This window comes from Fukomys damarensis, unplaced genomic scaffold (assembly GCF_012274545.1).
Source record: "Fukomys damarensis isolate Sample0158 unplaced genomic scaffold, DMR_v1.0_HiC HiC_scaffold_1, whole genome shotgun sequence".
NCBI classification, from domain to species: domain Eukaryota; kingdom Metazoa; phylum Chordata; class Mammalia; order Rodentia; family Bathyergidae; genus Fukomys; species Fukomys damarensis.
In genome coordinates, this window is record NW_022900913.1 from 66,235,570 (window position 1) to 66,254,065 (window position 18,496).

The window sequence follows — 18,496 nt, forward strand, 5'->3', positions numbered from 1 at the left end:
TGATGACTGTGTTGCCTTTGCACTGTTGATCTCTGCTCCAAGCCTGGCATCCAGCAGGTGCACAGCAAATGCTTGTTGACCTTGTGCAGGGCACCAGCTCAGATGCTGAAGGAGGTTGGTTTCAGCACCTGGATGCTTCCCCATTGCCGTGTCACTGTCTGGCCTGTTAGCTGCTGTCTTCCCTGTCCCCCTGCAGTTCCTTGTGTCTCTGGCTGTCCTCACAGTCAGCCATGTGGTCTCTAAAGCAGTCGTCTTTGCACTGTGGCCCTGCCTAGGGATATCCGGGCGGGGGGGGTCTCCTGAGGCAAGGCCAGCAGCACCACACACAGCACCACCATTACGTGCAGAAGGCGCCCTCGGCCCTCCATCCCACCGCCATCCTTGCTGGTCACGAAGATCATGCATGGGCCTCGGCGAGGGCGCTGGGTGCCTGGGCTAAGGCACACCTCGTACTTGAGGCCGGGGAGGAGGTCGTCCACCGCGTAGGAGTGGATTCCGGGGCCGAGGTGTACCACCTCCTTCCAGCCGGCTTCGTCTGAGGCGATGAGCAGCGTGAAGCCCAGCTCCTCAGGGGTGCGGGCCCCCGTGAGCCACTCCAGCAGGACCCTGAGCCCTGTGTGCTTGGCCACGGGCAGGTCCACGTGGGAGGTGGAAGGAGCAGAGGCCGTGGGTGGGCGGGGACCGGCTGGACTCTCAGGGGGATGGCGCGGGAGCTGCGGCCCACAGCGTTGGTATCCACGCAAGCGTAGTTGCCTCTGTCCACCAGGTGCACAGCCGTGATGACCAGCTCGGACAGGGCAGCATCTTCCATAGCGGACGAGGTCAACGCTGGATGGAGCGAAGAGCAAGACCGCTGCGTACTGCTGCAGTGGATAGCAGGGAGCTGTAACGGTGGGGGAGTACCCTGTTTTTCATTTGGCAGTACTGAGGATTGAACTCACCGCTTTTACACAGAGCTGCATCTCCAGCCCTTTTAAAAAATTGTTGAGACAAGATTTCACAAAGTCGCTAAGTTGCCTAGGCAGGGCTCTAACTTACCATCCTCCCTCCTCAGCCTTTGAGAGTTCTGGGGTCACAGGTTTTTGCCATCACACCTGTCTGGTAACCATTTACTATGCATGTATGTGGTTCCAGGAATTACCCCAGAAATCTGTAAAATATGGAACTGTTACTATGTATAGGATGTTGAGGATTAGAGAAATCCACGAATTTACCCATACTGAGAGGTGTTCAGAAGCAGCCCTTGATGTGGAAGCTGGGTCTCTGATCTGGGAAGACCACACTCTTTTGCATCAGTACCTGCTCTCTTCACCAGCTCAGACTTGCTCAGTCGAATGCCATAGCTTCTGTAGATCTCCACAGGCGTGTGGAGAGGTGGCTGTGAGTGCACAGAAGTGCTTTATTACCTAGTAGATGTGCAGTGCTATAGCCCAGAGCCACAGACCTGGGTTCCTTCCTGAATATACAGTCCTGGGCAAGATGCTTGTATTCTCCTGGTCTCAACTTTCTTGTTAGTAAAATGAGATGGTAATAGCGCAGTTTGATAGTGTTCCTTAGTCATCGCTGTTGTTATTTCTAGGAGACTAGATACAACACAGTGTCCAGAGAGATTATAGTGCACCGCAAAAGACAGCCTCTGAGTGCATCTCCTTCCAAAAAGGCTACAGCAATAAATCCTCTTTTTCTCCTCCATTAGAATTTAACCTCTAGCCAGCTGGGTGTAATCAAAATGATGGAGAAAAGTGAATATTTGGTGAATCTTTTTTTTTTCTACTTGGTTTGTCACCATGTATGATAACTGTCTAAGTGGCTGACTGCATTTCCCAGATTTACTCTGGCACTTCAAGTTGCCTTCTAGATGGCCCTGTGGAGGCCACACCTGGCTTTGTGATATGCTGAGCTCTACTGGGGGTTACAGCTGAGATGTGAAACAGAGTACACAGCTCCAGGAAAGGAGAAACACGTTAGAATCCCAGTTCCTGGGTCCACAGAGATCACTTCTTCTCCCTGAGCCCCACTATTATAATTTCAAGCTAATCATCCCTGTAATTCAGAAATTTAAGAGGCTGAGACAGGAAGATTATAAATTTAAGCCCAGCTTGGTCAATTTAGTGACTTAGTGATACATTGTTTCAAAATAAAAAGTAAAAATAACCAAGAGCTGGGAATGTAGCTTGGAGCAAAGGTCCTAGGTTCAAACTCAAAGAAAAAAAAAAGCAAGCAAGCAAACAAACAAACAAAAAACAAGCTAAAAAGGTCTGATCAACACAGTGGTAATAAGTGAACATTTAGTCAGTATCTAGGACTTCCCAACCTTGCCTGATAGTAAAAATTAGCCGGAGGAAGAGGTGTTAGGAACACACACACACACACACACACACACACACACACACACACACACATATATACATATATACATATATTTTCCCCCCTTCACTCACAGGAGAGGAATGTTTAGAAATCTTATTTCAAATAAGCATCCCAAGTGATTCTGCTGAGGCAAGTTCAGGAAATAAGTAATTCTGATATTCTCTAGAATCAGTTCTAATTGGCATTTCTAAGATTGTAAAATTTACAGTATGGTATTTTGCATATAAAAGGCTCTCAGATGATATATTTATTGATATGCAATTCTATAACCTTTTAATGCTATGCTAAATCAACTCCAATATATATTTAAATATAAATGTGCTAAATATATCTATATGCAGCCATTGAAAATTGTTCCACTAGTGAAACCCTATCTTGGAAACTTTTCAGTTTTAGAGAGTTAATCTTGGCCTATCTCAGTCTTGCCTGCACCTTGCCTTTCATGACTGACACAGCTGAGACCCTCCCTAGTGAGACAGGATTACTGAAGGCCTCCCTACTCCTCTCAGACAGACTGAGAGGGTGCACGTGACTTACCATCAAATTCTCTCCACATGCTCAGGGGATAAGACCATGTAATGGTTGGTGAGGGGTTGGCCTGGGCCAAGCACTGTAGCGTCAACTTCTGTCCTGCCTGAATGGTGAAACTGGCACTGGAGGCTGAGATCTTTGGCTTCATGCAAACACTGGGCTCAGTCTGATGAAAACAGTGCCCTGCCTTTGAGAAAGAGCCCTGGCATATCAGGTAGGAGTTCACCAGGGTGATTGGGAAGGTAATAGACTTCACAAACTGAATAAGTCCCCTTAGTCGACAGTCACATTCCCAGGGGTTGTTGTGTAGTGCCAGCACCATGCTAGAGAAAAACTCAGCCCCACACACAGGTCTCCAACATTTCTGGTAGGTCAGCAAGTTCACAAAGACATTGCTGGATACAACAGTCAGTCTATTGGAGGGCAGGTCAAAGTAGGTCAGGTTGACCAGGAACTGAAGAGCCTGCTCCAGAAGTACATCAATCCGGTTGTGTTTCAGATCAAGTGCTTTCAGGAGAGGGGTGGTGCTGAACTCTGTCCATGGTACCGACCGGAGTTGATTCCTCTCCAGTCTCACCTCTCTGAGTTCCTGCAAGTGTTGCAGGGCTCCTAGCTGGATTACAGTGACATTGTTAAAGTTCAACCAAAGATATTCCAAGGTGCTCATATTGGTGAAAGAGTTTCAGGAGAGTTCAAATAAGGGTGATTTTTCAATTCTCACTTGCTTGAACTCCTCAGAAAGTGTGCCTGGTATTTTTTCCAGAGGGGTAGACATGCACAGCAGAGTCCTGTACAAAAAAACAAACAAAAAACAGAAAAGCCTTAAAAGGAACATTAGGGAACTGGAAAATGGAAAATCAGTGGATCCTGATGTGACTTAAATTTTTTAAAATATATTTATTTGAAATGAAAGAGATTAATTTAGATAAAAATGATCAGTTCAGGGCCTGGGATTTAGCTCAGTGGTGCTGTTGCCTGCTTCTCAAGCTCAAGGTCCAGAGTTCAATCCCTGGTACCAAAAAAAAAAAAGAAAGAAAGAAAGAAAGAAAAGATAAGAAAAAAATGGTCAGTTCACCAGTGCAGCACTCATGGAGATTTTGCTGATTTCCTGCCAATTCTAAGCCTGCTTCTACTTCATATAATCCCAAACACTTCCATCCCCGGTAACCCCCAACATTCTACCAATACCACACACCTGCCAAAACTCTCCACTGAGCAGGTACATCCTTGCACACAGAAAGGCTGAGGTGCATGTATATCCAAAAAGGCCAAAATTAGAAGGAAATGCTGAAAAGCTGCAGCCATGTTTCTCTGTAAGAAACTACCCTGTATGTTTATAATAACTATGGTCCCGGCCTCCAAGTGGCAAAACCTATTATGGGTAATCCATGGTGATGTAGGTCAGTGCAGCAACACCAAAGCCCCTGGATGCTCTGAGATCTGTTACAGCTTGGATCACAGGCTCAGGCAAAACACAGGCAGAGGGAGCTATGTCTCTTAACTAAGCCAGAAAATTCACCATCGTCTGGCTCTTGAGTCTGGAGAGCAAACGCTAAGTCAGATATCCAGTTCCATGCTGGTTCTAGGAGCCTGAGGAAAAAAAAAAGCACTATTTTGGAAGTACATTTGGAATAGCTAATGCTATTCCAAACACTTAGCCAAGGATTTGACCAGACTCCATCTAATATTTCATCATTTACAATTGGTTCCCAAAACCAGAATTTTCAGCCATTTAGTCCAACTGAAAGAAGATGATGAGTAATGGTGTAACCTTGTGGTCTCTCCTGCTCTTCCCAGGATGCTAGAGGTATAGTTACTTGTGCTTTCACTTCTTGAAGACATTGGCATCTTCAGTTTTGGTGGCCAGACTTCAGGAAACAACAGAGTTGTTTCAAACACAAGATGGTATTTTCTGATAAAATTAAAGTTTCACTGTTATTTCCTTGGCCTTTTCCTTGAAAGCTTGCTTGGAGGTTCTAGCAGAGGAGTACAGCTACTCGTATACCGTTGACAAGGAAATGGTTCTTCTCTATCAAGGGTGATGGTTCTCTTTGACCCAGTGCACATCTTCAGGAGGGACACACATGGAGTGGTGAGGGGAAAAGGGGACATGTGCCCACCCAGTCAGATCAACAAATCAACCCTGGTGATCACAGCCAGATCGCCCTCACATCCTCTTGGGTTTTTCCTGAGTGCTGCGTATTTTGCTGTGTACAAATGAAATACCTACATTTTAAAATGATATGCACGTGCTTTGTGGTACTTGCTCTCTGAACTTCACTCACTCAACACATAACCATCAGTCAACTACTCTAAGCCACACACTTGCTAGGGGCAAGGAATGCAGTGGTGGGCAAAGCTATTACAGACCCTGCCCCCTTCAGGCTGTATTCTTGCTCATGCTTCTGCGTTTGAAGTTTTTGCAATCTCATTAACCTCTGTGAGTCAGTTTCTTTTCTACAGAGTGAGAATATTAATAAATATCTCAGTGTTCCTAGGAAATATTAAATTATGCGAAATAAAGCATCTAGCATACAGTAGTTGCCCAATAATTCAGCTCCCATAGCAACAGATTCTTGAAGCTCAGAACTATCTACTTCCCTATTAATAGAGACAGTTCCAGATAAATACTGAAACACTGTGGTTTCCCTTAAGACTCATGGTATACGTTATACCCTTCAAAAGACCTCAGAGGAAAAAATCCTCTTAGTGGCTAACCAGTGGGAAGGAAATGGGTCACCAGCTAAGCTGATTACACCTCAGGCTGTCTACTCAATGCCAGATATATTTGCTGGAGTTCCCAGTCTCACCCTACAGTCTGGGATTCATCTAAGGTAAAAATCCCAAACAGAGTGCTATGGGTACAAAGTTTGTGGTGGGCATGAAGATGTGCTGCTTGGGTCTCCTTTAAAAGATGAGTTGATGCTCAACCCAGGTGCTTGCAGTTGAGCTCACTCAGGTGCTTGCAGGAAGTCATGCCCTTCCCAAGGGCCCCACACCCAGAGACTGAGGGTAGGGAGGGCTTTAGAGTCTGCCAGTCTGGTATAATGGGGGTACTCTGATAGTTCTCACTATTCTATATTTGCCAAGTCTTGATAAGGCTGTTTCATGGAAATATGTGAGTCTACCTATGGGAATACAAAAACATTAGTGAAGTCCTTTTTCTCCTCCTACCTCATAATATCAAAGCTTGAGCTAAATCCCCAGTCCCATAGCATAAAGCCTAAAGAATCTTCTTTCTTCCCTACAATTTCTTCTCTGTCCATTCCATGCTAATCTTTTTCACATAAATCCAGCCCACTTCACCTTCCTAGCAGTATCTGAAGGCTTGCCCTTCTCCTCTTCTGACTTCTCTGGTTTTCCTGTTTGGTATAGGGATATAGGGAGCAGCTAAGTTGGGAGTTAAGGCAGGTGACTAAGGACAAATAAAGCTAGGCTGAGTCATGTAATTTAGCTTAAATAAGTTGTAGTTATGTGTAGTCCCTAAACTCAAGACCCACTGACAACAAAGGGGAGAGGTTTGTGAATATTTCAACCCCATCTCCCCTTCTGCAGGATGCTTTTGGAAATTCAACTCTCAGAATTCTTTTTTTTTTTTGGCTTTTTGAGACAGGGTCTCATTGTGTAGTTGAGACTGACCTGGAACTCACTATGTAGCCCAGGCTGGTCTCAAACTCATAGCAATCCTCCTGCCTCAGCCTCCTGAGTGCTGGGATTACAGGCGTGCAACACCACACCCGGCTTTTTCAGAATTCTTGATAGAGACTGAGTCATGGGAGAGGGCTTACTCTGTTCTTATGAAATAGTTAGATTAAAAATAGCTGCTGGAGGCAGCTCCCTGGCTTGTCTTAGAAGGATCATAATGATACTTCCTCCTCTGTTCAGTTGGAAAATGCTTCTTAATCCCTAGTATTCGCAAAACTTTGAGGTAGACTAGAGAACTGAACAACCTCAGTGTACGAACCAGACATTACCCTTCATTTTCCTCACGGTAGAGCTCTTTCCATACCCTCCACCTGCTTCCGACCATGTCTAAGGTCACCTCCCTGACCACCTGTCCTCATGGTGCGCCTGTGCTAGGCACATGGAAGCCCGCATTTTCAAGCCTCCTTGAAACATACAGGCCAGGGGTCATGTGTTCTGGCTGCTAAAATGTTAGAGGAAATGTCCCTACAAGGTTCTCCAGCTTCTCTTTCTTCTCGTTGGGAAAACCACTGACATCCATCATCCTAAATCCTTCAGTGAACAAGTGAAGCAGAGCCTTCCCTCCATCCATACTTGCCACTCACTGAAGTAGTCTTAGTAAGAGCAGCAATCAATCTTCATGTGTTAAGCATAAGCCCATACGATCCTATCTACAATGCCCTTGCAACTAAATACAATGTGCTCATATTGTAATTTGTGTTTTTCTTTACTGGATTTTATGATAATTAAAGCCAAAATTTCCAGCTCCGGTCTTCTGAACAAACTGTTCACTGCATTCCATTGAAAGCCCACACCCACTTACCAGAACACAATTCCTGCTGTCTGCTTTTTGTGCCTTGCAACTTAGGCAGCTGCAGAAAAGTGACATCGGACATGTCTCCTGGCTAGTCAAGAGGAAAGTAAGCACACTGTCATCAGGAAAAGACATAAATGAGCATGTTGTGATTCCAACCAAGTCCAAAGTAAGCATCTGAGGGCCACACATCTTGGGACCACCATGGCGCAGGCTGGAGTGCAGCAATTTTGCAGGACATCCTGGAATTATTCAGTTCACTGACTCATATGAACCAGACATACACTCAAACATCAATATATAAACCAGACCCCATTTATTTTTACCATGGAGAATTTTTAAGTGATTCAAGTATTCATGAGCACAATTCAGAATGATTTTTTTCTTACAAGAAATACATAAAATGAAGATTAACGGTCGAGGACAGGTTGGCTGACAATCTTGGAAATTACAACCATTGGGGCCACAAAGATAGACAAAGATAGGTCCTAATGAATCAAAGTTTGAACCTCCTCTCTCCTCTCTCTGTCTCTCTTTCTTTCTTCTTGTCTTCAGTTTTCTAATTGTTCTTCAAACAAAATTCAATACAACCAGTTGAATATTATGTGTCTTTTGGTCAATGATTGCTCAATCATGATGAACTCCAATAACCATATGAACAACATATCAATCATTTCAATAGGTGGCTGTTTTCATCAGTTGCACTTATATTTGTTCTAATGGGGGGGCTGCTTGCCACTGCTATACACCAATCAGAAGTGAGTCTTGACTCTCTAAATGCACAGTAGAAATACCTATATGAGTCTATAGAGGATGGCAAACTACAGCCTGTGTGTCAAGCCCTGTCACTTGTTTTTATAGACAGCATTTTATAGGAACAGATCAATGTCCATTAACTGGCATTCTGTCTGTGCCTGGTTCTTGCACTCCATCAGCAGAGTTGAGTAGCAATGACAGAGACTGAAATATTTACTTTCTGGTTTTCTTTAAAGAAAAAGTTCACAGACCACAGATGGAGATGGTGATATGCTTTATATCTAGTAAATGCTCAACATGATATGGAATCTCTGAAATCACAATAGCAAAAAATTCCTTGGGTCACTTGCTGTACTCAAATGTCTTCAGTTGTTACCCAAATACTTGACACCAAGCACCCTGGGTGCTTCCTTCATACAGCAGAGCTCAGTAGACAAGGAACAAGCTGAAACTTTTGAGGGGAATATTTACTCTCTCCTGGGCACAGGGGAAGCTCAGTGGTTTCCCAGCTTTATGAAAAACTGAATATGAATCCCCTTCTGAAGGGACCTGATGAGTGGCCAGGAAGGCTCCAAGACACTTTCAAAAATGCAAGTGAGTTTGGTAAGAGTCACAATGGGACAGAGGTGAGCTGGATGCCAGATGGCATTGGATGTGACAGAGTCCTCTACAATTAAGCCTCTTGGGTCACTCCAGCCTGACATGCTAATAAAAAAGTGGCCCCTCAGGTATTACCCAACATCCAGAATTTATTGAAGATTGAATTATTGTCTCTAGGCGGAACCAGCACCCAGAAAACAAATGCTAGGACTCTGAGGGCACAGTGGTGGGAGACTGGAGCATGTGCATCTGGGGAGGAGTGACAACAAGTGAGTCTTACGTACAGAGAGTCTACATATGCAAGGGCCCCAAAGTTAGCATCAATATCACCAAGATGCAGCATCTTGGGCAAGGACTACTGGAATCAGGGGATTCCAGAGCTGCCACTGCTGGGTGGGCAACATAGTAAATCAGAACCTGCTCAACAAATGTTCCTGCCCACTTCCAGGGAGAAGCATCCTTACTCACCTTATGCAAGTTGGGTTTGGCTGCAAGACTTGCTTTGGCAGGCAGAATATGGGCAGAAGTGGCAGGGTGCTGATTCTGGACTAAGAATTTAACACGCAACATGTTGCAATTTTGTTCCTTTCTCTGATGTCATCAGACCTTGAGAGAGTATACCAGGCAGCCTGTGCTACTCTCCAATCTGGTCCCATCGGGACAGCCAGAGCAGAGCCACTCTAGTCAACCTAATAAGATCCATGAGTATGAAAGTAAGTGCATACCACTGAGCTTTTGCTTTTATTTGTTACACAGCACAACTGACTGATACACACACATTACTTAACCCTCTGTTTCTCCTCCAGGAAAAGGGAGAGAAATGGGGTGCCTTTTATGGATGGTTGTTACAAGAGTTAAGTTAATGCAGATAAAGTGCTTAGAACACCTCCTGGCACACAGTAAGCATTTCATAAGTGTCAGTTATTATTGATGGAAGTGTGAGTACACAGGTGTCTGGGCTGGAGTGGCTGGGTGGCACTCAGCAGAAGTACTCATTGATACGCCTGCCCACCTGTGAGTCCAGGCTGGAACGAGCAGAGAGGAGTCTGTTAGCCTCACCACTGAGGCTTTGCCTGGGCAGCTCTTCTGAGCTGTCATTGCTGTGAGTCAGCCTCTCCAGGTGCATGTAGGTGCCTTCCGCCTCGCCAGAGCCTCCCGCGTGATACCTGCGACAGCGCCTGCGGAGCGCCCCGCAGCACACAAGCAGCGTGGGCGGCAGAGCAATGGTGGCCGCCACGCTGATCACCACCATGTTGATGAGCCGCTGGGTGCCCTCGGCGTCCGCCACCTGGTCGGTGGAGAAGATGACACATTGCTCCTTGTGCGGCACGTGGCCCCACGCGCACACACACGCCACGTACTTGGTCTTGGGCACCAGCCCCTCAATGGTGACCCTTGTCATGCCTGGCTGCAGGGTCACCCGCCGCATGTCTCGCTGCCCGAAGACAGCATAGAGGACGCTGAAGGCCGTTGTGTTCCCGGTCTGGGGAGCTTTCCACACCAGGGACACACTGTCGTAAGTGTCCCCCACCACCTTGAGCGACCTCACCATGCACGCCCCCTGCCTGTCCCACAGCGCCCCCGGCACACCCATCTGGAAGTGCTGGAGGGCCAGCTCCTCCTTCACACTGGGCACGGAGGGCCAGGCGGCCACCACGGCAGCCTCAGGCACATGGGGCACGTGCCTGGCCACCAGCTTGTTGTTGTAAGCAGCAGCCTCTGCCCCATCTGTCCTTGTCCATCGCACCCCTGGGCTCCCACTGTCTCCTATAGGAGGCTGGAGCTCAGTGACAATCAGGGAAATGAGAGTCTCTGAGACGCCCAGGAAGTTCTTGGCCTGGCAGACGTAGTCTCCGGAATCAAAATGAGACACAGTGGGCAGGTCTAGGAGAGTCCAGCTTGAGCCATCCCTGGAGATTTCTGGGTGCACTGGGAAAGGAGGCAGATATGGGAGGGTGAACACACCCACCTGCCCCTCATTCCCTTCCAGCACCAAGTTCACAGCCCCTGAGCTTCCCACATGGTATCAGATACCCTCTGGTCCCCCAAAACACTAGCAGGCCATCAGCTTTAGGCTCATTCAGGGCCCAAGTCCTGGCCTTGATTTGATAGCTTATAACCTTGGCTTACACCAGCCAAGAGGATCAAGAGGACCTGGGCTCCAATTTGGGGTCAAGGTCCTGAGATTGATCCCCAGTACAAAAAAAAAAAATCTTATTACAGTGAAAAAAAAAACAAAAACAATAGAACAATGGGATGTGCGTGTTTGAAGAGAAGGGGATTATTTTGCATACTCTGAGGGGGATTAATGGCAGCGTGTCTTCTACTGTAAGTTAAAAAAAAAATGTAGGGGCCAGGGATTTGGCTCAGTGGTTCCGCTGCCTGCCTCACAAGCGCGAGGGCCCGAGTTCAATCCCTGGTACCAAAAAATAAATAAATAAATAAAAATAAAAAATGTAGATGTTCACGGTGCTTTTTGATCAAAGCCCCTACATCTGAAACGTTCCAAGTGAGCTCTTCAGGGACTCGGAGTTTTGCAGAGGTGACCCCTGGGGTGGCATCAGGTAAGTGGTCAGGGGTGAACTTGAGCGAGAGGCCCAGCTTGAGAGCCCCTGCTCACCCCTCCGGCTGCTTTGATCTTCACCTTCCTGTTTCACACAGCACAACTTTTTTTTTTTTTTTTTTTAACCATTTTGTTTATAACTTCATTTCAAACCCACTGTTCAAAGCAACTGTTGCCAGCCTAGTGAAGGGGAATCAGTGCTAACAAATGGCTCCTCCTCAGCCCTCTTTCTGCCTGTGGCTGGCTGTGACTCCTGCCCACAGATGCCACCATGACAGACATTAGTTGTCTCCGCCCACAAAGCCTTGCCAAAATAGTACCCGCCTTGGAGTCAGCTAGACTGCGTTGGAATCTTCTTATGCACGTTATGTGGTGTGGCCCACGTATTCAGCCTCTCAGATCCTTCATTCCCTTGTATGCAAACATAAGGATAGTTTGGTTGCTTGATGGCACAGTGGGCATAATTCACTAAGCACAGACCCACTTGAAGAGCTCAATCCATGGTGACCCATATTCCCAATTACTTCTGGTGACACTGGGAATCTTACTGTAAGCATGAAGTATACTAACAAATGTCTCTATCAATAAGTCAGCTTTTTTTTTCCTCCTGCAATGACATGAGTTTCTAATGTAGAGGCTAGTGGGATGTGACAGGACAAGTGGAGAGCCATCAGCATCACTAAGATGGGAGAGTCCAGCCTAGATTACAGCTTTTCCTTCTGGCCCTGCCCACTTCCCACTTGAGGTGCCCATCCACTTACCTCAATCATGGGCTTACTGAGAAGGCCTTGTAGTTCACCCACCTACCTGTGCCATTGAGTGGGAGCCCATTGGCTCTTCTCCAGCTCATCTCTGGCCCAGGGACCCCAATGGCTCCACAGCGTAGCAATACAGAGCTGCCCAAAGGGGACCTGATGCTGGTCACCCCTGGATAGAACTCTGGACCTTGGCACTTCCTCAGCTCCAGCTGGCTGAAGGTCACTCCAGCCAGATTATGTGGGCTGGCACACCTCAGCATGGTCTCAATGAAGACCAAGTTTGGGGCCCAGCCATCCAGGAGATGGACCAGCTCATAGAGCCGGCAGTCACATACCCAGGGGTTGTCCTGCAGCCCTGTGGGAGACAAAAGGCGAGACGTGATCCTGAGCCCAGAGTTACATCCCCTTGGGTAGGATGGGGGAGGCTCCTAGTCCAGAGCCAGCAAAACTGGCCTCCAGGCCCAGCTCCTCACCTTGCCAACTTTGGGACCTTAAATCTCACCCTTCACTCTAAATAATAGCATTACTTTCCTTTAAGGCTCCTGTATACACAAAGATCCATCACAGAGCATTGGATAGACCACACAGAATGCCAACAAAGTTGGCTATTATGCCGATCATCCTTAAACTAATCCTTTCAAGCCATAGGCCAGGAAGAACTTTTACAATAACTACAATATGTCAGAACATTTTCTAAAAATGCTTTGTTGACCCTGACCCTTGACCCCTGTCCTCCCAGTGTGTCATTTTTCCATATCACCTCACCCTGGCAATGACAGTGTGACTCTGATCAATGCTTTTCTTTGACCGAGGCTCAAATGAGGTAAAAAGTAAGGTGGAAAGGCTGGAACATTGAATTATTTGATATATTCCCTGTTCTTTTTACACCATTTTTAAAGAACTGGAAGCAGGTCATTACACATTCCCACCTCAAAAAGGTTGTACAGAAAAGGGGTCTGTGTCCTAAATTCTGAAGCATAATTCCTTTTTAAATGTTTGGATTTTTGAAATGCAAGATGAAGGCATTTGATGCTATGTTATTTTAATCCCTCAAAGTTTTCTATTAAATTTGATAGTCTTAATAATCCAGGATACCTTACGCATTTACATACACATACATATTTGATGTATTTGGAAAGGGAAATATAAAAGGTTTGGGAGGGTATGTTCAGATCCGATTGCTCATCTCTTTGAGCACTAAATGAGGGTGCAGCTGCTTTTCCCCCCTCTTCCTCACCCAAACTCTGGAATGTGAACCTGGCACAGTTCGGCTTGGGGCCTGAGTCCCTAAGCCCATGCCTAGCAGATCTCCCACCATGTGCACTCAAACAGGGAGGCAGGTATGGTTTCCTCTTTCCAGGTAAAAAATGGCGACCTAAAGAGGCTTGGGCACTTGCCCAAAACCCTAGGGCTCACCAGGATAGCTGTAGGTGAAGGACACCGCCATCTCTTACCTAGAACCAGCCTGGCGTGGAGACCAGGAAGGAAGGACCCGGTATTCAGATGCGCCCAGGTGAGCAGCAGCTCCTGGGGTAGCCTCATCAGCTGGTTGCTGGAGAGGTCCAGAAAGGTGAGGTTGACCAGAAAGCGGGCGGCCTCGGGAGGCAGGGCCGCCAGGCGGTTGGCATGAAGGTCCAGCAGACGCAGCTGGGGGGAGTCCTTGAGCGCAGCCCAGGGAAAGGTCGTCAGGCGGTTCCCCGGCAGCCGCAGCTCGCGCAGGCGCAGCAGGCCGCGTAGCATGAACGCGTTGAGCTCGCCCAGAGCGTTGTAGGGAAGCCAGAGCTGCTCCAGGCTGCCCAGCGGCCGGAAGGCCTGGGCCGGCACCCTGCGAATGGCCGTGCGCTCCAGACGCAGCCTGCACGTGTCCGCGGGGATGGGGGCAGGCGGCAGGGTCATGTCGGGGTCGCTGCACAACACCGTCCTGGATGGACATAGAAATACACAGGGCCTCTGAACCAGGGTCCTGCAAGCTCGGGATCCCCTTCCTCTCCCTTATGCGCCCTGCGGATTGGGCTCACACAAAATCCCAGTATCAGCATCCAGGCCGCGGTGGGGTCTGGAGAGGGCCCTTGGGGCCTGTGGCCTCCCGATTCCCCCTGGGAAGTTTGCTTTCAGAGCATAGCCTTTCAGTGGGGACCCAGGAGGGCCACTTGGGTGCTCGATGGTCTGAAAGCCCTGGAAGCTAAGGGGTGTCCCCTTACAGCCCACGTGCCCGCAGCCCTAAGAACAAAGGGTTTCCCTGCATGCGAGTGTGCAGCAGGTTCCTCAGTTGAAGTATACCTCAATTTGTGTAACCGTTTCGGCTTTTCATTTCTCATAGTTTCTTTTTTTGTAGTAGTAAATGTTTGTGATATATAACAGTTAGTGAGGCCAAAGCTGAGGACAGAGCGCTTCCAGGAGCCAGTTCAGTCCCAAAGGAGCCAATAATCCAGGGTGGTGATTTATACCATCAGTGCGAGTAGCACACTCACATGGGATTAAATGAAAAGGAACAGTCCCCCAAAGACAGAAATTGTGGAAGCTAGCACCAGGACCTGGACCTTGTGCAGGGCCAGTTTCATCTGCAAGGCTTCTCTGCCCAACTGGGGTGGGTGTCACATGTGCTTTGCTGAAAGAGTTTATTCTCTTGTTTACTGCCAAGTCAGGGCACCCTGAGGGTAAGCCTTCAGTCAGCTGAACACACAAACTCACACCCACACTGCTCAGAGGTGCTGGCTGGGTTCATTTCTCCTTGTTAATGTTGCCTCAAAAGACGTTCCTCAGATAAAGAATAGACTCCTACTGAGTGATGGGCCTTTCAGAGGAGAATCGAAGTCTCAGCCCTGATCCTTGATAGACTGTGATCTACCTCAGGGAAAAAGAGCATCCAGCTGACAATCATTTCGGGTGATGAGACACACAGGCTGGAGTGTCAGCAACTGGGAAGTCTGGGCATGGGTGGAGGAAGTAAGTCTATGGGAAAATATGTTGTGGACTGGGGAAAAAACAAGGCAGAAAGAACCCAACCCAAGCCAACAGCTCAGCTCCGGGTGGGGCAAATGCCACAAAATGCATTGAGGACACATCTGTCCTGGTGCCAAGCCTGGGCCCTTTCAACAACCCCAGTGTCCACAGGGGCAGACTCTGTGGACGAGGGCGGGTAGCCAGGGTGGGGCTCTGGGAATGCCTGGGCTAGAGCTGGGTGTGCGGAAAGGTGTGGAACAAAGCAGGAGGTCCACCTAAGTGCACAGTCTGTGCCCCTGGCCCTTGGGGACAGCCGGGCCCCCAGCAGCCTGCCCTGACCTGATTCCCCTTGTGCGGCTCTCCATGAGCATGGGCTGGTGCACATCAACCTGGCACTTTCAGGGAAGTAGGACCCTCTGTGAGAGCTGTGGCCTCAGAGGAGGGGGTGGACACTGGCTGACATTCCAGTCCCTGAGACCACCCTTGGAGTTTCAGTTTCATCTGACCACTAACTCTGCTCCCTGCACCCCCAGATGGGAAGAGTTCTAGGAATGAGAGTCAGAATTCCTTAATTCTTGGACCTCTTCCGTCTCTGATCCTGTGTGGTGTGTGACTTTGAGGCCAGTGTTCTCTGTGGGTGGTGAGAGGAGCCCTTTGCAACACTGACCTTGGTCGTGAGCTATTTCCTAGCCTGTTGGAGGCTCAGCCTGGATACCGCTGGTGAAAGGAATCTTACCCAGCATTTGAGTTAAAGCATCAGACGCTAGCTCTGCCTGCACCCCAGGCCACACCTGCTCCCCATTCTCCACCCCCCTTCCCCTCCAATCAACTCGACACCCATTGCCAGGATCACTGAAAAGTTAGCAACATTATTTCCCTGATATGAAAGCATCAGTAGCTTCCCAGTACTCGTCTAGACAGGAAGAAGAGTTGGGAAGATAATAGGAAAGACCAAGAGCCAGAGATGGAATGGGAAACACAGAGAACATTAGCTGAGGAAGTTGGAGGCAAAGTGGTGTAAACGTAGGTGAAGAGAGGAAGAAGAGACTTAGCAGAAGAGCAGGTGTCTCCGGGCACAATGGCCTGGGGAAGGTCCTAAAGACAAGGGAAAGGAGAGCATGGGGGCTTTACAGAGTGAGAGGGAGGATGCAGAACATCACGGATGAGGCTGAGGGTGAAGGGAACACAGCTGCTCCTGGCCTTCCCGGCACCTGTGGACGGAGTCAGGGCTGGTGCTCCTGGGGGCTGCAGAGGAGACCCACGGGGAGAAAGAAGAGGAGCCAGGTGGGCCTATCAGGGGTGGGGTTGGCAGGCAGCACCTGGCTGTGGTCAGGCAGCCGTGGAGGCCAGCTGTGAAAATGGAGCAGGGTGTGGGATGGAAGGAGGTGGGGAGACACGGGGAGGAGGATGAAATGGGAGGAAGCAGAGAGAAAAGAGAAGAGGTAAGGAGGAGACTCCCCAGGTATTGAAAGAGGGCTCCCCTCCACCAGCAGCCTGTGCAGGAAGAACTTCCTGGAACTGTCCCTCACGTATGTAAAGGACCCAGAACTGCCTGGCTACAGCAGTCTCCCTGGTTTCAAGAGCCAGGGAGACAGTGCTCTCACCCAGCCATGGGCTAAAGAGTCTGCTTGCCCAAGGGCCCAGGGGAGCCGCTGCTGGGCACGCTACCTGTCCCAAGCCAGCCTACCCTGCACACCCAGGGAGAAGGGCCATACCTGGCCTTGCTGCCGTCGCTCAGTATTTGGATGCTGCAGCTGCACTGAGAGGGGCAGAAACCCCAGGCCTGGTGGGGCCTCCCGAGGGCCAGGAGCCAACACATGCCCACAGCCACCCACATGACTCCTGGCTCCTCTCTGGCCTGGGCAGGGGCTTGTCCCCAGACTGCTCTGTGCCAGCCCAGCAAACCCAGCAGCTGTCCACTTGCTCACCAGCCACTGCCCCCCCATCAAATAAACAGGGGACAGGCTGAGGATTAGGGAGGGGAGCCCCAGCCAAAGCTCTCAGCAGCTTAGCTCTTCCTGGATGGCCTGGGCTGAGGGTGGGGTGCAGACCCCTCCAGGCCTCCCTGGGTTGCTTGGGCAGGGGGAGATGGAGACAGAACTGTGGCCTCAAGCAAAGGCCTGGGGAATCGCTGCTCTTGCAAGTACTAAATGCTCAGTTTTGTGGTTTCCCACAAGGGCCTCCTCAGAAGGAGCCTTACTGCTTCAGGAGAGTCCTTGGAGACGCCTCCCATGGGCTCCTGAACTACAGCTGTCCTCTGGGCAAGCCTCTACCTCCCCAGAATGGCTCAGGCACACCGGGTCCCCAGACACTGCCTCTCAGTGAGGCCCTTCCAGGCAGGGAGTATCTTCCCCGAAACAGCGATCTTCCCACCATCCAGGGCTCCTGCTCCGAGGAGGGTCCAGGGCTGTGTCTCTGAGTTCTAGAGAAGGGACTTCCAATTTTTACCTGTTCTCCCTCCCCCAGCCACACCCTACCAAATCTGCTTAAAATGCCAGCAAACGCTCGACAGTTCCTGGCAGCAGACACACGGCTGACTCAGTCATTTCTTCTTCACATTTCTCCCCAAGGCTTTGGGGTCTGCTCCACAGTGCCCTTACCTGGGTCTGTCAGCTTTTCAGGGTCCTGTGGTTCCTTGTGCCCATGGGCCCAGACAGCAAAGACCCCAGAGCACACACAACACCTTACTCATGCCACACTACCGTGATGGGAGATGCTGATTGCCATCCCTTCTCTTCCACATCCAGCCAGTAAGATGTCCTCTGAACTCACACTGTTCCTGGAGCTCTCCTCACCAAGCTAAAAGACCATCCCTGCCCATTACCATATCAATGCCATTTTTTCCCCAGTACTATGGAATAGGCCAGGGCCTTTGCATTGAGCCACATCCCCAACCTTTTTTTTTTTTAACTTTAAGACACTATCTCACTAAGCATCTTAGTCGACTCAAAACTGCAATCCTCCCACCTCAGCCTCCCAGAGTACTGGGTTTGCAGGTGTGTACCACCTGGTTCATGTCACACTGCTGCCTTTTCTTCCCTCTGTCTGGGATGCTTTCCCTCTTGCTTCTGTCTAGCTGAAGTCTACTCTCATTCCAGTCTTGTCCTTTCTTTTCTCTCTTTCTCTTGTGCAATCTTGCAGGTATGAAAAAAGACAGATGTAGGTGTCAGTCAGCAAGACAGAAATCAGAAGGGGCAGGGAGGTGGTGGCCATAAGCAGGGCCTAAGAGCTGACGAGGCTTAGAAGTATATGGTGACTCACAAGAGTAAAGGTTTTGACCAGGACATTTGCAGACAAAGCGAGGTGTTTGGCCAGGCTACAGCACCAAGTCTGGGGGTGAGAGGGGCAGCTTCTGTTCCAACTCAGTCCCTAGATCACAGGGGATACGGGGCTGATTCTTAACTGCTTTTAGCTTCATTTTCCTCCACTGAGATGGATAGAATAATGGCATCAATTCATGGAGTTGTTTTAGGAATC

The 18,496-nt window shown here is 48.9% G+C and overlaps 2 protein-coding genes across 2 annotated transcripts; both read right to left on the bottom strand.

The window, feature by feature from the left end:
• Positions 1-239: 239 nt before the first annotated feature.
• On the bottom strand, positions 240-4,206 carry Lrit2 (leucine rich repeat, Ig-like and transmembrane domains 2). The gene is given in 4 exon segments (XM_019207272.1): positions 240-679; positions 682-828; positions 2,908-3,689; positions 4,097-4,206. Coding segments are annotated over 4 exon segments (1,479 nt in total).
• Positions 4,207-9,703: 5,497 nt separating this feature from the next.
• Lrit1 (leucine rich repeat, Ig-like and transmembrane domains 1) lies at positions 9,704-16,856 on the bottom strand. The gene is made up of 4 exons (XM_010622598.1): positions 16,735-16,856; positions 13,531-13,997; positions 12,126-12,431; positions 9,704-10,684 (listed from the first exon to the last, which is right to left on the bottom strand). The coding sequence occupies exons 1-4, from the start codon at positions 16,854-16,856 to the stop codon at positions 9,735-9,737; spliced, it is 1,845 nt and encodes a 614-aa protein (XP_010620900.1). The 3' UTR covers positions 9,704-9,734.
• Between the last annotated feature and the right edge of the window lie 1,640 nt (positions 16,857-18,496).

What these genes read in the sequence shown, in the direction of transcription:
- Lrit1 (XM_010622598.1), bottom strand. Translation starts at nt 16,856, where the DNA reads ATGTGGGTGGCTGTGGGCATGTGTTGGCTCCTGGCCCTCGGGAGGCCC. An exon ending in AGCGACGGCAGCAAGGCCAG is followed by an intron (nt 13,998 to 16,734) that starts GTATGGCCCTTC and finishes ATGTCCATCCAG; the next exon opens with GACGGTGTTGTGCAGCGACC. An exon ending in GCTCCCACTCAATGGCACAG is followed by an intron (nt 10,685 to 12,125) that starts GTAGGTGGGTGA and finishes CTCCTTTCCCAG; the next exon opens with TGCACCCAGAAATCTCCAGG.